This window comes from Aspergillus pseudotamarii (assembly GCF_009193445.1).
Source record: "Aspergillus pseudotamarii strain CBS 117625 unplaced genomic scaffold BDV38scaffold_18, whole genome shotgun sequence".
Classification (NCBI taxonomy): Eukaryota; Fungi; Ascomycota; class Eurotiomycetes; order Eurotiales; family Aspergillaceae; genus Aspergillus; species Aspergillus pseudotamarii.
In genome coordinates this window covers 20,552-41,232 of record NW_022475032.1, presented here as the reverse complement: position 1 = coordinate 41,232, position 20,681 = coordinate 20,552, and the positions used below count along the sequence as shown (strand labels likewise).

General features: G+C 47.4%; 7 protein-coding genes across 7 annotated transcripts; 4 read left to right on the top strand and 3 right to left on the bottom strand.

Moving 5' to 3' along the window:
* Positions 1–468: 468 nt before the first annotated feature.
* BDV38DRAFT_291643 (DUF3712 domain-containing protein) lies at positions 469–1,943 on the top strand (the record flags this gene model as incomplete). The annotated part of the gene is made up of 4 exons (XM_032061790.1): positions 469–779; positions 832–1,253; positions 1,325–1,449; positions 1,500–1,943. Exons 1-4 carry the CDS (start codon positions 550–552, stop codon positions 1,941–1,943), a joined length of 1,221 nt encoding a protein of 406 aa, XP_031914961.1. The 5' UTR covers positions 469–549.
* Positions 1,944–7,416: 5,473 nt separating this feature from the next.
* Positions 7,417–9,179, top strand: BDV38DRAFT_281460 (sugar porter family MFS transporter; the record flags this gene model as incomplete). The annotated part of the gene is made up of 5 exons (XM_032059559.1): positions 7,417–7,807; positions 7,858–7,992; positions 8,053–8,102; positions 8,159–8,711; positions 8,764–9,179. The coding sequence occupies 5 exons, from the start codon at positions 7,417–7,419 to the stop codon at positions 9,177–9,179; spliced, it is 1,545 nt and encodes a 514-aa protein (XP_031914960.1).
* Positions 9,180–12,053: 2,874 nt separating this feature from the next.
* Positions 12,054–12,729, bottom strand: BDV38DRAFT_281458 (uncharacterized protein; the record flags this gene model as incomplete). The annotated part of the gene is made up of 2 exons (XM_032059558.1): positions 12,054–12,142; positions 12,213–12,729. 2 exons carry the CDS (start codon positions 12,727–12,729, stop codon positions 12,054–12,056), a joined length of 606 nt encoding a protein of 201 aa, XP_031914959.1.
* A 379-nt stretch (positions 12,730–13,108) lies between these two features.
* On the top strand, positions 13,109–14,362 carry BDV38DRAFT_281457 (uncharacterized protein; the record flags this gene model as incomplete). Its single annotated transcript, XM_032059557.1, has 4 exons — positions 13,109–13,232; positions 13,282–13,410; positions 13,469–14,250; positions 14,309–14,362. The coding sequence occupies 4 exons, from the start codon at positions 13,109–13,111 to the stop codon at positions 14,360–14,362; spliced, it is 1,089 nt and encodes a 362-aa protein (XP_031914958.1).
* A 1,169-nt stretch (positions 14,363–15,531) lies between these two features.
* Positions 15,532–16,777, bottom strand: BDV38DRAFT_243200 (mitochondrial DNA replication protein). The gene is made up of 5 exons (XM_032054197.1): positions 16,589–16,777; positions 16,498–16,538; positions 16,341–16,436; positions 15,812–16,282; positions 15,532–15,763 (listed from the first exon to the last, which is right to left on the bottom strand). The coding sequence occupies exons 1-5, from the start codon at positions 16,698–16,700 to the stop codon at positions 15,554–15,556; spliced, it is 930 nt and encodes a 309-aa protein (XP_031914957.1). The 5' UTR covers positions 16,701–16,777; the 3' UTR covers positions 15,532–15,553.
* A 274-nt stretch (positions 16,778–17,051) lies between these two features.
* BDV38DRAFT_291637 (amidohydrolase 2) lies at positions 17,052–18,294 on the top strand. Its single transcript, XM_032061789.1, has 3 exons — positions 17,052–17,139; positions 17,188–17,654; positions 17,712–18,294. Exons 1-3 carry the CDS (start codon positions 17,102–17,104, stop codon positions 18,161–18,163), a joined length of 957 nt encoding a protein of 318 aa, XP_031914956.1. The 5' UTR covers positions 17,052–17,101; the 3' UTR covers positions 18,164–18,294.
* Positions 18,295–19,911: 1,617 nt separating this feature from the next.
* Positions 19,912–20,259, bottom strand: BDV38DRAFT_281454 (uncharacterized protein; the record flags this gene model as incomplete). The annotated part of the gene is made up of 1 exon (XM_032059556.1): positions 19,912–20,259. One exon carries the CDS (start codon positions 20,257–20,259, stop codon positions 19,912–19,914), a length of 348 nt encoding a protein of 115 aa, XP_031914955.1.
* Between the last annotated feature and the right edge of the window lie 422 nt (positions 20,260–20,681).

Sequence of the window (20,681 nt, the reverse complement as noted above, 5' to 3'; positions counted from 1 at the left end):
GTACGTCAATTTCAGCACAGGAAATGGCATAGTAATCCGAGTGATAGTCAGAACAGTCAACCCATACAATGTAATAATCGCGTGAGCTCACGATTCACTTGGTACATGTAACCTGAGACCAATTGAACCATACACACAGTTTTTCAGGAAGGTGGTAACCATGATATTGAACTTCTCAAGTGGATCCCAATCTCGGGAGCCGACTCGCAAGGCCTACCGTTTTTGGGCAGCGCATGCCGATCACCACGGAGCATCAAATAACCCGCTCTGGATCAGCTTCGCATTAACGATTTCTAGTGTTGTTGCTCTGACTTGTGTGGAGCTCTCTCGGTTTACTTTTGATTATTTATCATCCCACGCAATGAGATTGTTAACTTCGAGTTTATGAAGATGGACTAATATCACATGCATGGCTCATTTAGTAAATTTCGCAGTCAAGCTAGTTATGTGGATCCTAGAAGAATTCAAGTAGACTCGCCTATACAAATATGGGCCGGTGACCATGTTCTCTGATGCCTGGGATAGACCACATTATCATAAAGCAAGGCTATGGCTGATAAACCGTCATATTTCACCACTAAGGCGGGACAATACGCCCTGGGAGCGAATCGAGGACCTCTAGCCCAGCAGCATGTAGACGGATCCCAAGTCGCACATGTGGAGCTGGCAGGTGGCAGCACGGTGAAGGGGAGAGGAAGGCTGCGTCGGCACTGGACTCGGTTTTGGTGCTGTTACCTGATCGGTGCCATTATCTTCCTGGCAATCTTTCTACCACTGTTGTGAGTTTCACAGCCACGTATTCACCCATCAAATCATAGCTAATAGGTTCAGTTTCACCGTCATCATCCAGGCAATCTCCCAGCGAGTGATTGACAACGCCTCTCTCGTCTTAGTGGAAGCTAAGATTATGCAACCCCGGCCAGAATCTGTTTTGCTCAGCATCCAAACTGCACTGAAGCTTACCGTCGACGTCCCTGTACGTCTTGACCCAAACGTTCTCCACCTATTCAACAATGATCAGCCGGGGAATAGCACATATTTGAAGGTCTACAACGATGCTATTGTCATCCATGGGAACACGAGTATTGGGGTTCAGAACCAGCCAAGTCCGATAAATCCTGACCCATGGAAGCATTACGTCCGCAGTGTGGTCTTCGAGCCACATGCTCCGTTATCTGCGTTTGGAACGACCAACATATACTTGGGAAAGCTGAAGAGTCACATCACCATGAAAAAGGACCTCCCTCAAAATAGTAAGTGTGGGCCCCAGGAGTCAGAACGAGAGAAATGGGAAAGAGGTTGAGGGCATGGGCTAAGATTGTAGCTCTCAATTCGTTCGCTGGATTTTCGATAGACGATCCCAAAATGCTTTTCCCGCCGCGAGATGACGGGGTGAATCTGGTTGCACATGCGACATTGCCTAATCCCTCGGTCATGACCATAGAGATTGTATGTAGTCACCCCTTGAGACTACGAAACAGTGGCTAACGAAATAGTAGGGAACAATAACCATGGACTTAAAAAGCAAGGATCTCATCGTAGGAAACGCAACTATTAAAAACCTGACGTTGCGACCCGGAAACCACTCGACGCCACTAGAGGGAGTGGTAGATATGCACACAATTATGGAGAATCTTCTGCCCCTTCTACAGGCGCAAGGAAGCTCTTTACGAGACGGATATCTTAGCCTCGATGCTGTCACACGGGAAGTGGAATACGACGGCGTGGTGATCCCATATTACACTGAAGTTATGCGTGATTTGGTCCTTTCAGCGAAGGTACCAGTCAATGATTTGCTGATTAACTCGGTACAAGGGATACTTCATGATAACAGCTCCGATCTCCAATCCGTGCTGGATGACGTTCGTGACCGGCATGCCGGGAAGGGAGACATCCTATCGACCATTGATATTGAGCATCAGAGGCGACATGGGGGCTTATGAGATGAACTCTAAGATAATGATGATAAGATGATATATAATAATGTTTATATCCTGTGATCCGTATAGGTGAGCACGTTATTAAGTGAAAGGTCTATTGTGTGCGTTATTCCACCAGGCCTGTGAATATAGGGACAATCGATAGATAAATAGTGAACCTGAATCTGATTGACTTGCTGTGGTCTTACAGAAATTTCAGCAGACAACTTCTCACGTACAATGTGCGCCTGCATAGTAAGGGGACCAAACGACAGTTGCATCAGAGGTTAACGTAGGTATACCTAGGGTCAACATTAGGCCAATACGCCAGACGATAATTGACAAATGCCCAGGGGATCAGGATGATGATCTGACTGAGGGGTAAAGCTTATCTTGTACCTGCAAATGTTGTTGATATTTCGATTCCCGCTAACTTGCAGTCTGCACAATCAACAAAAACAAGTGACACACCATTGAAGGAGTCATTGACGGTCTGCAGGCTGGCTATGTCGATATCTCAGCCTGGCACCATCAGGTTCTGTTGAACTTATTTGGTGCCATGTCCCCCGAGGAGTCCAGCCGTGAGGTTCAAGCGGAGGATTGATCACCAAGTGGCACACAATTGCCAGAAGGCTTGCAACCATCCCCTGGGTCGTCATCGCCATCTCGTATCATTACTACGGTCGGGTTGAGGGCGAGGAGACGTACACAACGATGCCGGTCCAGGAAGTCAGTATTGTCAGCACTGTCTTTTCCCAATCGATTCCCTGTCGATTCCCTGTCAAGTCCGCCGGCTGGGCCGACGGTGATGGTCGCATGATAGACGGTTTGATAGCGGGTGGATTTGGATGGCTAATGCCTAGTTGGGACAGACCAGGGAGTCAAGCGATCGACCCTCTTTCAGTCATCACTGAGCACTCAAAGATGCGACAATGGCCAGATCATTCTTCCCATTGTTAGGTCATCTGCGAATTGGTCGACATGACAGGTCCAAGCACTGCGGGTAAAGAACAGAATACACAGGATATCGTCACTATAGACGCATAAATGCCAGTCTGCACCATTCAACTAAGAACTATCATCATCTAGGATATTGAACAGTGCTGGGCGCCTGAGTAAGAGCAACCAGTATGACTTGCTAACTGTAAGCCGTTCACGACGCTTTCTCAGAAGACCCTCTTATGGTACTAAGAGAGGAAAGAGAAAAAGTACAATCCTCCAAAAGTTTACACAAATACCAACTGAAGATGTTAAATGCCGACCGTATACTCTCGTATCTCTGTCTCTAGGCAGACCAAATAGCAGCAGCGTTCTTGGTGAAGTTCAGGTTGGGCTGCTGAAGCACCTGAAAAGTTCCAGAATCTGTTGCCGGCAAAGTCACTGCCGTGACGGTGAACAGCAGTAGAGAGGCGAGACTAGAAAACATGCCTCTTTTGAACATCGTGATGCGAGCACAGTCTCTAATATCTAATATGTCTCAAAGAAGGCCAGCTTTTGAATACATTATCACGCACTTGGCGGGCTGGACTTTCTGGGTTCTTTAAACCTCGCGGGCTTTTCGATCGTGTGCTTAACTACTATCAAGATGCCATTATCCCTGGTGTAACAGGGGAATACCTGTTGTGGATCAGGGTCATGCATGCTAGGTTACAAGGAGGGAGAAGCGAGGTCATGGGTTGTGTTCTGCATCGCGCAATGTGCCTTCAGCAGCCGAGTACTTCGGCATGCTCCAATAGTGTGTGCTGCAGGTTGTCGTGTTCGTTATCTTTTGAGATTTTGTACGGAGTACAAATCAGCCCATAAGAAACGATGTAACCCTAGGCAAGCCTCCGTGTCACCGTTAACTGATTCTTCGGACAAGCTTCACGGAAACGTACCGGGATCAAACGTGCATTTTAGCCTTATCCGGCACGCTGGACAATGACGAGCTAACATTTTGTCAGAGCCCGAGGTCGCGTTGCAAGTCTTCCAGTAGACCATGAAGGGAAAGCCTATATTCTCGACTTGATTGGGCTGAGGCCAGGCAATGAGGCCGCGTTTCTTTGCCTACATGGAAAGGACGCCCAATCTAGTGAGCGAAAGTGGAGGCGTTCAGAGGACAAACATTCGCTACTACAGGTCTTTGCTGCTCCTGTTCCTTTTCACATCTACTTTCTATATCTTATATACTACCTTCTTATAATTGATCAATTCAAGACTAATCCTTGGACGGCAAAAAGGCGAACACCTGGAATATAGAGGGAGCACACCCGGATGTCATTGTCAGGTACCAGGAGTTGCAGGATTGATGGCAGTCTGGCGCCGTCGGCATAAGCACTATAGGTAAGCCCCCAAACAAGGGATAATCATGATAGCATTATATGAAACAGGAATGTAGAGTCAAAAGTCTAATAGTGGAACAATCGTCCCACATAAAAGGGGCGAAAGTTATTGTGAACTTGATACGGATAGGCAGGAGTATTCTAGATACCACGGGCGAAAGGGTATAAGAAAGTCTAATGCAGAATTCGCCGCACGGGGAAATCAGGCATTGAAGGGTTTTGTCGAATCTGATGTCCCAACAAGCGAAACACAGAGCGAACAGTTGCCGCCCTTGCATTAGTCGCTTGAAAGGAAACTTTTCCTAAGTGACAACCATATACGTATACCTTGTAGACCGAACTTTCTTCGCATTCACGTACAAGAGTTACGGGTTTACCCCTACAGTTCAGCCACAAAATCATGGAGATCACTATGTGGCTTATTACAATCCCGATACCAACCGGTATCCCGTTGGTGTCGCTGTCTTGAGATAGGAGGCATTGACTTCGCAAGACGGACGGGTGATTTTGCACCGGAGCTATGTTCGTCCCGGGATCGCTCCGAGATGGATATTGAGGATACGTCGGATGCGTCCCGGTCCGGATGAGATTCAGCTGCGGTGCTTCACCACCTCATAGCACACACCCCTCTCCCGCATGCAAAGTATGTACAAACATTTTGGCCTTGAACTTTTCTGTATTCTAGTTTCAAACTTTCAGCGTTGATAACAATGGAATTTGTACCGCAAGGAAGTTCCCGCCACTTAAAACGAGAATTTTCCGGTTGTAAAACATATCTTTCATGCCAGCAATCCTACCCCTACAGTCAGCCTTTCTGGTTTATATACAAGCTCTAATCCTTTCACATGCACATAAAACCCACTGAATACGCTTGTATCTTTATCCCAGATCTGACAACCTCTCCTCGCTAGCCAAATCCACCAAGATTAAGTAGCTACTGGGTAGCGGGTGACCAAGGCGGAAATTTCTGTCGTCCGAACACTAATCACGACCTATATCTACTCTATCACCTTAGGTAACTAGAAAGACGGAAGGGAAGCCTTGCAACTAAAAACAATTCGCAGGGTAGACTTGAGAATAATATGTTATCCTTACTGTGTAGGACAGCCTGGGGTTCAACATTGTAGATATACTTGGGTAGGTAAGAAGCTTGTTATGTATGTATAGACAAATACACAACTTCCCGAGATATGCCGAGGGATTTATCTATCTACTTAGAGCGTTTGGAACTTGCAAAGCAAAAACGGTACTATAAAGCCACACTATCCTATAGACAGTGGAAGCCAGACTAGCAGAGGGTGATTGTGGAGCTTCCCCAGTCGGAATATATATATACCCTACGAAGTATATATCATGAATAGTGGCAAGACATGGCAAGACATGGCAAGCTGGTAACAACAAACTGGTTCCAATCTAAATCGGTGAATGTAAGGAAGTAGTAAAATCTGAGTGGAAAGAAGAAAATATTGTTAATGGCCCTAACCCAGACGAGGTATTGATATGGAGGTTGATGTCATAGTGGGGCTAGAGTTGTTATCGGGTCGGGTTCGGGTCCAAAATTTAGGACCCTAACCTGGCTCCGGGGTAGAAGTAGACTAACTTGGGTAGAAGCTGGTTACTCAGGAGCCACAAGTCACCCCCGCCTCCCCTGATAAGTAATTTTCTTCCCTATCTTACCTGCACTCACCTAGGACTTAGTGTCTGTCACTCCTAACAGCAGAAACACACTCGGGGCTCATCAGACTTCTCGCCACCTTGACAATAGTGGTACAAGTACGTCTGAGATGACAGGCAGCCTTGTTTTCCACAACCTATTGAGTAATGGCGCCAGTCGACGTGGACGCCACCCTCCTCCGGCAGTGCAGGAAATGTTTTATAGCTTTATGTAGCCTGTTATAAACGAAATATTGCCGTGCGCATCTGCAAGCCTGATGGGCCCAAGCCACTCGGCAAGTTGTTCCTTGGCTGCAATTGTCCAAGCACGCCTTCGGAAGAGTCCATGCCTGGCCGACATGGGCGATAGCGAACTCTTCTCGGGTCATTTGTACATTGTGCATGGAAATATAAGATTCTATGAGATCATTGTGCTCCGTATGAATTTATCGGCAACCCACGTTACTTCGGGTTCTTGTCCCTTTCCTCCGAAGATATTCGCAAACATGGCCTTGTCTCACTCGGCATCGGATCTACACCGAGTTCCCTTTCGAGTGACGCCGAGTTCGCTCCACTTTTGGTGCTCCACATGGTCGTGTCTGTTCTGGCGCAAGTGCCGATAATTGCCCGAGGCCATATTCCATATTCCGGCCATATTCGGACAGACCCCACGTTTCCCCAGGTACTCCCCATTTCCCCGGCCGGTATATGTTGCCATCGGCGGACTACTGTACACCAGGAGTTGCCAAGGAATTTTCCATGGAAGTTCTGCGCAAATGAATTGCCGAGTCTGAGATGTCCTGTTGAACTCAAGCAGAGTCCCAGAATGGCCTGCGTAAGCAGAGTGCAGGTGGCGTTCCCTAGATCGTTTATTGAACTGTAGTAGCCGTTCTAAAGAAGCAATAGAAGGAAGGCTACTGAGTTGGTGTGCTTGGGAATTCGACGCTAATCACCTCGTCTAGTTGGCGGATTCGAGGGGCTTGGAAACCTTTTGCCTTTGCGGATACCCATGGGGAAGCTTGGCGACCCACGGATATACACCAGTAGAGATTCGTAGTGGTCAGGAGAATTGTGATCGTGAGTGGCGTTGCATCCTGGAACCTTGGCAACGAACGTTGGATGTCACATTTATGCCCTGAAACAGGGAGCATATGCTGACACATGTTGGTCGCGAGGTTCTCCTCGGTCAGGATTCTCCACCATCATACTCTGTGTCTCGATTCCAAAGCAGATGGGCAAAGAACATTCGAGGACTCATTGGCGCTCTTGTCGCGGGCTAGAGTGCGCAATCCCCCCACACACCAACCTTGGCGATAGGCTCGACTCTCCGAAACCCAGGAGGTGCTTGAGCCATAAAATGCCTTGAAGAGATCATTCTCCGCTACCGTCCATCTGTAATGCTGATAGCACAGTATTGTGCCCCCGTAAGTTACTTGAAGCGAGCGGCCCCTGCACCTCCTGTCACCTTCGACTATCTTCCCTCGTTCTCGCCAATCTTGGGGCCCATTAGTCACACGACAGCAATGTTATTCAATCGCCCCTCCAATGAGAAGGGTGCTGCCTGGCCAGCCATCTTGGTCGGACTGTTCGCCTCGTTCGGTGGTATCCTCTATGGCTACGACACTGGGACCATCTCCGGCATCCAGACCATGCCCTACTGGATCGAGGAATTCGACAACCCGAACGCAGGCCGCATCGCCCTAATCGTTTCCATCTTGTCAGTTGGCACCTTCGTTGGTGCACTCGCAGCGGGTATCATGGCAGACATTACTGGGAGACGATGGGGAATCATCCTGTCGGTCATGTTGCCTTTCAATCTCGGTGTCGCCCTTCAAACTGCCGCTACATCGCAGCCGCTGTTCATTGCTGGTCGCTTTTTTGCAGGCCTCGGAGTTGGCCTGGTTTCTGCCCAGAGTGTGTTCATCGGCAGAAGTTGCTTCGGATTTATGGCTAATTGTTCCCAGTCCCTATGTACCAGTCCGAGACTTTGCCCAAATGGATCAGAGGCGCAGTTGTTGGATGTTACCAGCTTTGTATCACAATCGGTCTTTTCCTGGCTGCCATTGTGAATTGGGCAACGCAGCACAGGCCTGACAGCGGTATGCCCAATAGTCGAGGTCGGTTGATTTCATGACGTAGCAAAGCTGACAGAACTATAGGAAGCTACCGTATCCCTCTTGCAATTCAATTCGCATGGGCCCTCATTCTTGTGAGCCACCTTTGGGACAAGGTACAATATAAGACTCTATAACTGACTGCAAACAGGCTGGCGGCCTCTTCTTCCTCCCCGAGACCCCTCGCTTTCTTATCAAAAAGGGCCACGACACCCAAGCTCTTCGATCCTTGGTTTTCCTTCGCCGCTTGAGTGCTGATGATCCTGACCTTCTCGCCGAGATGGAAGAGCTGAAGAACAACTGGGAGTATGAGAAGTCCCTCGGCTCTGCCTCTTACCTTGAATGCTTCAAGGGAACTGCTGGTAAACGTACCATCACCGGAATCATACTTCAATCGCTTCAGCAGCTGGTGGGAATCAATTTCATCATCTATTATGGGACAAGCTACTTTGCCGAGAATGTGCAAGGTCTGCCCGACTCCTTTATCCTGCAGGTGATTGTCAACTCCGTTAACGTGGTCATGACACTTCCCGGACTTTGGGCAATTGACCGCTTCGGGCGACGACCTGTTCTGCTGACGGGAGCACTCGGTATGGGTGTCTCGCAATATATTGTTTCTGCCTGTGGTGCCGCAACCCCGACTTCGAACTTTACGTCGCAATGCGCCCAGTTCGCATTTATTTGCATATACATCTCTTTCTTCGGTAGAGTGAACTCGATCATGCCCCAGGGAACTCGCACTAACACCTCCAAAAGCATCTACCTTCGGTCCCTGCGCCTGGGTTGTTACAGGAGAGATCTTCTCTCTCCAGACTCGTGCCAAAGGTCTTTCCATGACAACTGCAGCAAACTGGTTCTTCAATTGGCTGCTCTCTTACATTACGCCATACCTCACTGGAGCTCTCAACCCCACCCAGTCGAACGTGTTCTGGATCTGGGGTAGCTTCTGTTGGATTGCGTTCGTCTTCACATTTACCATGATCTATGAGACCAAGGGCCTGTCCCTGGAACAGGTCAATGAGCTTTATGAAAATGTTTCCAAGGCCTGGAGGAGCCCTAACTACCGTTCGGAGCTCCATACAATGTCTGCTTCTGAAGCTTATCGCAAGAACTCGGTCAACGAAGAGACGAAGCCTTCGGAGGTGGCTTATGAGGATGCTAGTAAAGTCTGATTAGCTACTTGGTGCCAGTTCGCAAGCCCTCTCAATAAAGCGACCCTGTGTCGAATCCCTCCATATCGGCATAAGCTGGTCATCCTCACTACGTTCGAAAGGGCCTTGATGATGGGTAGATAGACACTCGCCCTCACCATCGGGGCCTCATGGCTCGTTATATAGAAACATGTGATACAATAGTTATGGTTGGACAGACTGATACTACCAGCGAAAGGAGTTATGTGATAAAGAAGGTATGATTGCACAGTTCGAGAGATCCGCAAGGCAGTAAATCCCTTCGCGTCTATGCAGAACCACGACAATCTTGAATAGAATGTAACTATGTACCTGAACGACAGCGATCCCTTATACCTGGGCCTTTTAAGCGATACAATGAGAATAGACCTTGCAACAGACTTACGCCCAAACGTTTTTGAAGCACGCCGGACGCTGAACGGAGCCGGTCGTCTCTGTCGTCTTCAGCAAGCGATGAGGGCATGGGTGCTACGGGATATTAACAGAGAAAGAAACATGCATCTACTGCCTTGAACATGAAGGTCATTACATGTTTATCGCTCTGTGGCCGTATGATGCTCAGCCAAACGAGGTATATTCAAAACGGCGAATATACAGGCTCCGGCTTTATCGAAACAAGGCGACATAACATCAACATTGCCATTTACTGTGCGTGGGAGAACGAAAATACCATGGAAGATGGAAGGTTGAGACATGAAAGAATCGGGGGCATATGATTATGTCGGATTCACTCTACTACTGCCAGACATTTTCATAGCCGAGAGGCGTAAGCAGAGGATAGGAACCGATTCTTAGGAATCGTGTACCCTTGCGACACTGTCAGATACGGGATAACCCTAATCGAACCAACATCTTCACAATAAGCAAGGCACAAGACCGAGTTATATCTGAGTCCTGGCGCATGAGTTTGGCTAAATGTATCCACAGAGCTATGAGCCGGGGCGTGGAAGCCAGAGTGCAAGACACTCTTTTTGAGCCCCGCTTGGTCTTGTACTCGTGGTCTTGAGACCAGGCGAGGCTGCAGCTTGGCCAGGGTTCCAGCCTTCCGAGGAACCAGATGCGTGGCGTAGCCGAACGTGGACTGCAGATAAGAGGCAGAGTGAGGATGCTTCTGCCTTTCAAAATCGTTGACCATCGGGTGATCACCCGCGATCACCCACGATCACCCAGCGTTAAGTGAGCACTCACCCCTGGAAACGTCGTCAATAGTATGATTGGATGATCACGGACTGGTGCCTTGTGCGCCGGTGTTTCGCATTAACCAGTTGTCTGTGCCGACTTTCTATTTCCTCCCCCAAACCATTTGACCTCCTGGAAGCCCAACCTTTCTACCACTATATTGCACCGGGCTTCCTCTGAAAGCACAGCGATCACTATAGCATTAATATAGGCTGACAACACAATAGCGGCCTTTTGCTTGCGTTTCCAGCGTTGATTGACCTTAAAACCGGCTTCTTTCCTGGCAGCGGCACCACCGCACCTTTGCACAACCTCTGAATACGCTCACCCCAGTTCACGTATCGACCACCACTCGGTCACCACTCGATCACCACTTCGCGCGACCCTTCACCTGGTCGGCTTGGTATAAGGGAGATAGAAGGCTCGGTCGCCTTTCTCACTCTCCACATACCCCTTGCCTTCGTCCTTGGGCATTTCCGAACGCCGTCGTCCACTGTGGTTTGACTGCGAAGCATCCAAAAGCGTGTTTCGAATAGTCCACAGTCAAGACGCCAACAACGGGCCCGTCGTAAAGATAGCTTGTTCTTCAAGTCCTTCGAGTACCGTCAGGAGTGCGATGCGGATATTTTCATTATGATTCGGCTTAAGCACAATGACCAGATCCAGTTCTTTAACTCCAACAACAAATGGCCCCCCATCCCTGGAGGAGCTGGTGGATTCTTCTCCTTATGATCGCGCTCATAGTTCCGTACTGACTGCACCTGTAGGCTTCATACTATCCAAAGCCGAAACAAATTACGTGGGAAGAGTTGGCCGCTAGATGCGCCGCTAGAGATTCATTTCCCTAATGTTAACCAACCACATACAGTTATTTTCGAAATCGGCTTGAACAACAAACATTGATGACTTTTTCTTGCCTCACCGTCAAGACCTTAGTTTGAGACTGCTATGCAGCCGCCTCCTCTTAATTGAGGGCTGCTGTAAATTGTTGGTTGTGTAAAACGTGAAATATAAATAGGGTTGTATCTGTATTACAGCGATCCATGGTTTAGATTTACTCAGTGGTGCATGTAAATCCTATCTTACTCTGTTAGGAGGGTTCTCAGTCTATTCCTATATACTAGTGCGGAAATTGAGTAAGGCACCGAATCCCTTCCCATTTGATTAAAATTTAAGTGGCTATTACTGATCGTCATCATCATACACTGCAAATCAAAATATAAAAATAGAACATGTTGGACAGGGTAGTGAAGAATGAAGAACTATGACACCCGGACAGTGAATACCATTATGGCTGGTCTTTATCAAGCCCAGAATAGCTGAAAAGATCTGAACAAGGTCATAACAGCTGCGCACATGCACTGACACCCTTCGCACAAAAAGGGGTTTATGTCAACAGAAACAGCTAAGAAACAATAGGAATTGTAGAAACGATCGAGATTGATAAATGGAGGTTGTTCAACATTGAAGGAACCGAGGATATCAGGAAAGAACGGCTTGAATAGCATCTAATTCGCCTATAAACGTAGCCTGTTCTTCCAAACGAGATAGAAAGGAATCAAGGAAACAATATACTCATCCAGCTTTGCACGCACTTTATGACTTGAATACGAGATGTCGGTGAAACAACAACTTGCCGGGTGATGCTCGTACTCTTGTCTTCCTCAAATCGACCTGTCACACAAGCGCATGCACCAAATCTTGTGCAAAGGACCCACAGTTGTACGACTGGTGGTTGTAAACCTTGCCTGAGATCTCAGTTCTTACTATACATAACATCGTTAGTGCTCTGAAGGCCATCCTACTATGCTTCGGGCGAAGGGAGGTGTTGCTTACCCGTGTTAAAAATGCTGTTAAGGGCTCTCCTCTTGTCTCTTACTTCCCCCTTGTACTCGTACGATTCATGCCCACCTTTCACCTCCACATATGATCCGGTGTACTCGCTCACGGTGGCACCGTCACCGTTCGGCTTGTTTTGCCAACTGGAGTTGTTAAATTGGAGCCCGTACTCGTAATAGCCTTTACTATTGCCGATGACAACGTCCTTGTGGCGACCGCCAGTGTCTTTCATCAGTTGATTGGGCCCATCATGTTTCGCGCCGCTGCGGTCATCGTAGGTAGACGGACGCTCATCTGTGCGAATCCATGCATGAAGCCTCGTCGCGTCTTTGCCCGCGGGCACTGGGGGAGCAGCCCTCTTAGATAAGTCAAGGTCTGGAACAGCGTTGCTCGCTCTTGTTACGAAGTCACGAGCATGGGAGCGAACGTCAAGGGCCGCACCAGCACCGGCCGCCTCAGCAGAGATGTAGGTAAAAGCATTCGCCAGGAGGAGCAGAGGAATTTGGAACTTCATTCTTGGACGGCTTTGACTTAAGATGCAGGGGAGGCAGTCTTATAATGAGACGAGAATTTAGATCTGGTAGTGTATACTCTGATGTTGTGCGGATTCAGCCAAGAACAGCGAGAACTCGACACTCTTATAATTGTTATTGTAGCTCGCAGGCACAGGTGCTGTCAAGAACGTTACTCGCCCTGCCAGTACGACGGTGCTTATCTCACTCGGTTAAGTCAACAGCTTGTCAGCCATCTTGTCAGCCAGCTCGATGTCCAGCTCGTCACGTGCCTGATTGCACCGCTTTTTGACACTCTGCCTTCTGACAGTCTTTATAGCCACCGTCTACATTAGAGAACACAATCAACGGCCTCTACACCAGGTCATAAACGTCGCAATCATGGAGATAGAACCAGACTGCATCATTAGCTCTGAAAGCTTCGACATGTATGGACTTGACGAACGCCGTCGAACCTCCAAAGAAAGAGTTCAAGACTTCATTGATCGAGGACTCATGAGCCAAGGTGAGGTTCAAAGTAAGGCGTCATCTGAGCTCGTTCTAATCCAGTCTAGTCGTCGTTTACCAGAGGCTCACAGAGGAGCTATCTGAGAGACTCATCAGTTTCAAACGGTTTGATCAACCTGCCGTAATAGAAGACATCAGACAGTCATTCCGTCGACTATGCGACCAAAAGAACGGATGTAGGTTATGGCTGGTCATGGTGAGTTGCTGTGAATCCGAGGCTGACATGAGACGCAGATCTCTCTAAGGCGATGTTCGAGCGCCTGGTTGCGGAGAGGCTCTCTGAATTTGGAGTCAATGAATCACCGAATGCACCCGCGCTGCTTTTCAAAGTCTGCAGCTCGCATGCATTCTACCCCTTTCCACCATCACACATCGACTTAGAACAGGCCGGAATTGATGAGGACGGTTTTGTGCGCGCAGTTTGTCTACTGACCCTGAGTCCTGTCCAACGACACGGCACCCAAGTTCCGGGGACTGTGCATCGCTATTCTTCAGCAAACTGGGGCCCACATGGTGGTTGGTATATTGCCATCCGCGGTAAAGACGCCAGCGACTTTCGCAGACGGTTGTTCCGAAGCCTTGCTCTTCCTGCCAGCTCTGGCACCAGCACCAGCTATGACACAAAGATAACGGTCCCTCGGTTCATATGGTTCGAATCCAAAAAGGAAGAAACTGATTCTGGGCCTGAACCCGACCAGCAGGTCGTTGTTACAGAGGACGAGAGCGAGCTATCGATCGACATTGTAGACGTCCTTTCAGAGTGTCCCCCCGAATCTGATACGCTGACCACAAATCCGTTACGCGAAAGCTACCGTATCGTCCTACCATCGCTGCCAAAACAGACTGGCGACTTATCTATGCTTTTCATCCCTCGGATAGATCTTGTGGCTTTGCTAAAGCTGGTCCACCAAATACAGGGGGAAAACTCAGTGAATTCAACAGCGGCGATCAGTGGGCTAGGGAATGAGGAGAAAATCAGCTGGAAGAGGTTCGACTCTGCAATGTCGGAACAATCCGTGAGTGGATTCGGTCTAAGGTATAAAAAACTTGCTCATCAGCTAACATGTATCACAGGAATGTATTGCAGATAGTCTTTCGAAGATCTTTAGCACCTTCTCAACTGCCTAAGAGACAACAAGGGTTCGTAGTTTTATGAACACTTTCTAAACATTATCTAGTTGATGTAGAGCATAATGCTTATATAGAAAGAGATACGTTTGTAATTTTGATTCATACCCCAATCTTATTGAGCGCCTTATGATAAGAGTCATTTCAGCCGCAGCGGTGTTATATACGCATAAAGCGAGATTTAGAAGCATATAATCAGGATACATAGCGCAACCATTAGGGTCTTTGATGAGTTCAGTTCGTGGTATGGCAGGTTACCTTAGTATAGAAGAGGAAGTTCCATCGTCAAGTGCATTAAGAAACACCTGAAAGTTGGGTTAAATATCCACATAGAAAGGTCGAACACACGAGAATACCACATATCACGTAGTTACCATTCTTTTAAGCACTGGCAGATCCCACCGTAGTATCCATTCAGACTCCATGACTTCCGTAGCAGTGAGCCTTTTATCAGGCATAAACGTTAACATGCCCCTCAGCCTATTGAGCATGGCAGTCTTCTCGGCTTGCCCAACGTCCTCTACTACGGAGGATCATAACGGCCACTCCACAACAACGGGTTCTTATCGATTACTGCCAGCAGAATTCCTATAATAATCCCGAGTATTTAAGATTTCTGTATTTATACCTAAGCAATTTATAGAAATACTAAGAAATTTTTATATTTATACATTTCTCTGTTAAATCTAGGTTTTAAAAATTAAAATTACTGGGAAATAGCTCTATATTATATATATAATACGTTGTATTGGTAGGGATAGAGCATTTAATTTTAAATATACTGGCCCCTAAATCTAGATACTATAGCAGTATAGCTACTAAAATCGATATACTGTAGCCCCTAAATCTAGATACTACTAGAGTGGCATAACCTAACCGTCGCGGGGAGCTGAGATACTGCCATATTCAAAAACAGATTCCCGAGTCCACTTAGGAATTAATTGTTCAACTTTATCCCAAATCGTGCTAGTTATTACTTTTGTGTCCGCTGGGCGAAGCGCCTGCATAGCCATTACACCACTAGTTAGGCTGCATCAGGTTAATAGAGTGTTGATTCATTGATTGATTGATTAATATCGGTTGGCCATTTCAACCGCATTCAACTGTCATATTACTACTCCAGGCAAAATACGTCGAAGTACATCCAAGGCAGCATAAAGTCACAAAGAATACGTTCTAGTTCGTCGCTAATCACTTGTTTGCTAACATCTCCTTGACAGTGTCTCCGAATCCCACCATACATACCGTAGCCCATGCTGCAACTCCAATGCGGGGAATAACACCACGGAACAAACCCTTGATACCAGAGGTGGCAAGAATGTGCTTAAATGTGGACAGCATGGTTGGAGATGCTGGGCGACTGGGGTCATTCTTCATAGATTGCATTTCCACGCGGAGGACCTAGAAATTTAGCGACTATCGACCTTGCTTGGGGGTAAGTAGACTAACTTCGAATGGCTGATTCCAGCAACTAAGCGCACCACCAATTGTGGAAGCTAAGATTTTCTCGCCAAACTGGAGCTTTGTTTCCTTACTCTTTCCATTTATTGATCGGATACTTTCCTCGGCAAAACGGGAGATACCAATCCTGGACGACCAACCGGTCACTTGTCGCAATGCCACAGCATTAACGCCCTTGTTCACACCTCGAATCCCCTTTTCACGGATAATGTTGAAAAAGGTCTCCATTGTTCCAGGAACCCTAGCACCCTCAGCGGCGACTTTTGTGCGAGTGACTTCGACTGTTTTCATGCACGTGGTCATTCCCATCGTAAGATAGGATTGTGCAACACCGCCACCAATACCACCCAAGACGCCACATAATGTAGGCGAAGCACTAAATTTGGTTCTGGCATGATACTCAACCTCGCTTGATACTACGACCAAGATGGCACCCTTGGTAGATGCTTCTAGCCACGCCTACGGTAGTAAGTGTTAGCGAGACTCTCTGGTGTCAGTCGAGGAGCATATTTGATACCCATGGGATAAGCCCTTGATAAAAGGCACGCACACCACCACGGGTCCACGTCTTTTGGACTGCCTGAAGCAGTGTATCCTTCCTGTTGGCAGCCAACTAGAACGTTTGAATATGTAAGATGACATCCGGAAATCCATCACAGCCGGAGCAAACATACATGAGTCTTGAGGACTTCCATAGGCTGGCCGAGAGAGGTAACTAATTCATTCAGAATATGGTTTGTGGCTCTAAGAATAATTAACACGCACCTTGGAAGATGTTCATGAACGCTCCGACCGCCAGATTCCTATAAGGAATAGGTCGTTTGGTGTCGACGGCATTTTGTGGAGCTGACACACTCGTAACAGCTAGTTGTGACATTTTTAGGCGATGAATGATGTTAGATCCACTCGTATTGATATTTTGATCCTATTTTATAAGCGAGTGGTCTTTCTTCATCGCCGTCGGGCAAGATGGACACTCCATCGGCAAAGCCGACAAGAGAGAGGTTCGGTGATAATAGACCCGCTCTATCGGCAAAGCCGACAGGAGACAGGCTTGGGGATAATAGACCCGCTTTATCGGCAAAGCCGATGAGATACGGATTGGACAATAGGGTTTCTCCTTAACCAGAACGAAATGTCAGAAACCCCTAAGATACCGGAGTTCTGCGCTTACAAGATGTACGATAAATATTTCTCGTAATGAGATTATGTGTGCCGAGTCGTCTGCTTCCCTTGATTTCGAAATTCCAAAGTTCACCTCGGAGTGATTCTTCTAAAATGGCATCCCAAGTCAGACCTCGCGATGGGAACACCCAGTGAGTTGATGGCTCCACCTCGCTTTCGCCAGCCTCTAATTCCCTTAGTTCATTACTTTATCCGGGGGCGTTTGATACGCATGTGCATGTCTTTGATCCGGAGCTGGGGCCATACGCTGCTGGGCGCGCGTACACCCCCGAGGATGCGCCACTCAAAAAGTTGATTGCGTTCAATCAAATTCTATCGTCAAACCCCTCAAGCAACACTTTAGTGCTAGTCCAGCCGTCTCCCTACAACAATGATTGTTCAGTTTTGATACAATGCCTGCAGAAACTCAAAAATCAGAACATCAAGGCTTTCGGCATCGCAGTGCTGGACCTGGACAACACTACCGACGCACAACTAAACGAGATGCATGACCTCGGCATACGTGGAATCAGGCTCAACTTTCAGGCAGATGGAAAGGAAGTGAGCACTGATAATTTGGTGGCTGCTTTGCACCGGACTGCGGATCGTATTCGCTACCTCCAGGGCTGGATGATCCAGCTATTTGTTCCTGGCTGGATATGGGACAGTAAGCTCAATACATGTTGGATTGATTGAATGGAATTTGCTAATAAGATTCTGCTAGATCTACATGATATCATTCTTGAGCTTCCGGTCAAGATTATCGCAGATCACTTGGGGGGGTTACGGGGCTCAAGCAAGCTGTCTTCCGATTTCAAGTCGGTACCGATGTCCCAACCCGGTTTTAAATCGCTACTATCATTGGCAAAACAGTCCCGTGTTGTTGTGAAGATCTCAGGTTTATATCGTGTGTCTAGTGATACCTCATCGACTTACAGCGACCTGCAGTCTATCATTGAGACGTTCGCTCGAGAGATCCCGGACCAGGTCATCTGGGGAAGCGACTGGCCACACACCGGAGAGGGACAGAATAGGCTTGAAAGAAGACTGGATGTGAAAGAGCCATTCAGAACCATTGATAATTTCGCGATTCTTGATCGGCTGTATGATTGGATGGGAAGCGGGGGTTATCAGAAAATGCTGGTAGACAACCCGAGACGACTATATCCAAGTTGAGGAATCTTTAACCTTGTTGAAGATAAATGAACAGCATTGATATCGGCGATTCAAGAAAATTTATTATTTCAAATCCATAGATCGGAGGGGATTTGGTTGTTCCATAGACTACAAACAAGGGTGCAACCAACCTATACTCTCTTTACACGAATCAATTCATTTTGGACCAAATTACTAGCAAACGTTTCGAAATTTGCTATTTTGACATTTTCGATCTTGTGACCAATGTCCGTACATCCAATACTTGGGAAAGAACGCGCCCACTCCTTGGACTCATTAACCTCAATACCGAAGACTTAGCCAGGGCGCACCTGCAAGTCTTGTGCTGTTCCGTCAAGGTGGCGGTTCCCCAGAGCTTTCCTTTATCTAAGAATCCATTCCAATTTGTCTCTTTGGCTGTCTCAATAGGCCGAGTTCATGTTCTGCTTATTGGATTTTGCGGGTAGTTTTTACGCCAGTACCTCATATATAGGGCTATACGTAGGTTAGCAATTTATCTTTCCCTGGCCCCAGCGCTAACTTTCTCGACTCGTTCGACTACACATCTAGCGCCGGCCTCGCTTTTACCACCTTCTATCGGTCTATCTTCCAGAGTACCTAGTCACTGAGCATATTAAAATATATACATTTCCAGGTCGTGCTGACCTTGGTTGTAGACTTTTGGGAAGCTTTCTGACTCCCTCTGAGTATCTTACTTAGTATTCCGACCTAGAGTTATCGAGGAAGATGTAATATTTAATTAGCAGCTACGGCTAATTCGTTACGGTCTACGGAGAAGGTTTACTTTTTCCTACGTTATCAATAGGTCAAAACTGGCTATCCCCCGAGACAGGTAACCTCATGGGTCACGTTTAGCTCATACCTTGTCAGGATATAGCGGGGGGTAGAAGATAGAGACCAAGTATTTGTTGAGGACATACCTAGCTTTTTAAGCCAAGCCGAACCTGTTGCCGGGTGATATAAACTTTCCTAATTGGTTATTCACCCGATTAGCCATAGTACCTCAAATGTCTCATCAGGACGCTATATTGCATGCTCTTTTCAATGGCGTAAAGGTTGGAAAGACAAAGCCCTCTGTGGGGTGCGGAGAAGGGAACCGAGTATTAACTTGTTCGTATTCCATGCTTCACTTTATTACATTGTGTTTTTACGGAACAGTTCGGTCGACTCGGGGATTTTGAATCGGATCACTTCACACATATTAACAGTCCCGGTGTCACTGACCTGGACATTAAGGAGGTGGGCAGCAGCGTGGACACGGGCCCCTTCAACAAACCTTTGGTGATTTTGGGTTATTTCTCAAGTACTTTTGTTTTTCTAATTCATTTATCTTCATGATGCTTAAATTATTTTCTATGCAACACAATATCCCTTCAAGATCATGTACATCTAAACAATCGCAGCGCAAAAAGCAGAACGGCCATGAAAAGAGAATGAGTGGATTGACATTACATCATTCACAAAGAAGCGACTCTACGATCTGATTCGAGAACCGAATTTCCATAGCAGAAACGGGCAGAGCATGATTGTAAATGACAGATAATGTAGTAGGGTTAACGATCAAGAAACGCCCAGACTATCGTGTATGGGCAACTCAAACATCGGGAAAGTTGCAGATGCCAAGCTCTGCACCGTCGCATGTATTTAAATAGCCGAGACAATGTGGCCCATGTAAACATCGGCAACATAGACGATGCCTGTGGTGGAAATGAGCTGCATGAGTAACCAATGAAGCAGCACGCAATGATTCACGATGCCCATTGCACATCGCCTGACCATCCACACCAGAGCAATGTAGGAGGCATGGCCACTGGGCTCGGCACCAGCGGGGGCAGTCTCAATTCAGGAGGGAAGGGGACAGGAGAGATTAAATCTCCTCCGCCTAATCCTTCTTCGGAAGTGTCGTACCGCCTCTTGTAGCATGTCAGAGTATGTATCACAATGATCATAGTGGCACTGATCACACCAAGCCCGACGGCTACCAGGAAGAGAGTGGAGGAGGCGTCGAGCCAGCCTCGGTTCTGAAAGTTCTGCGCGAGAGGCTGATATGACAAGTATAAGATGCCGCAAACGGAGAGCAGATAAACAGTGATCATGATCAGAACTGGCTCTTGAATAAATGTTGGTAGAGGCTTCCGTCTGGCGTCCTAAAGACCAGAAAGTGGGTTCTTCCAGGCCGCTAAGCGGGCCCACAACGCCTAACAAGTGTGAAATAGCTAGCCTAGATAGGACAGGTAGATAGTTAAGAATCAATGAGGGATGAGGCACACACGGGAAGTTATTAGCGGGGGCAACATTTGGATAGAGCAACTGTACCGAAACCATCTCATGAACTATCCTAGTTTATACTTTTGAATCAACTGTAATTTTTTCTATAAATCTCTATCGTATAATTTGCCACCGGTGTGGAAGTCGTGCAAGCAAGACTAGAATATTATTCGGCTGAAACAGTATTAGGCAGATGCTTAATACATATGCTCGACGGAAGATTGGCCGCCAGGGGGAAGACGGGCTCAGC

Coding starts and splice junctions, on each gene's coding strand:
- BDV38DRAFT_243200 (XM_032054197.1), bottom strand. CDS start 16,700: ATGTCACAACTAGCTGTTACGAGTGTGTCAGCTCCACAAAATGCCGTC. Junction 16,437..16,497: donor TGGAAGTCCTCAAGACTCAT/GTATGTTTGCTC, acceptor CAAACGTTCTAG/TTGGCTGCCAACAGGAAGGA. Junction 16,283..16,340: donor ATCAAGGGCTTATCCCATGG/GTATCAAATATG, acceptor TTACTACCGTAG/GCGTGGCTAGAAGCATCTAC.
- BDV38DRAFT_291637 (XM_032061789.1), top strand. CDS start 17,102: ATGGCATCCCAAGTCAGACCTCGCGATGGGAACACCCA. Junction 17,140..17,187: donor CCTCGCGATGGGAACACCCA/GTGAGTTGATGG, acceptor TAATTCCCTTAG/TTCATTACTTTATCCGGGGG. Junction 17,655..17,711: donor TCCTGGCTGGATATGGGACA/GTAAGCTCAATA, acceptor AGATTCTGCTAG/ATCTACATGATATCATTCTT.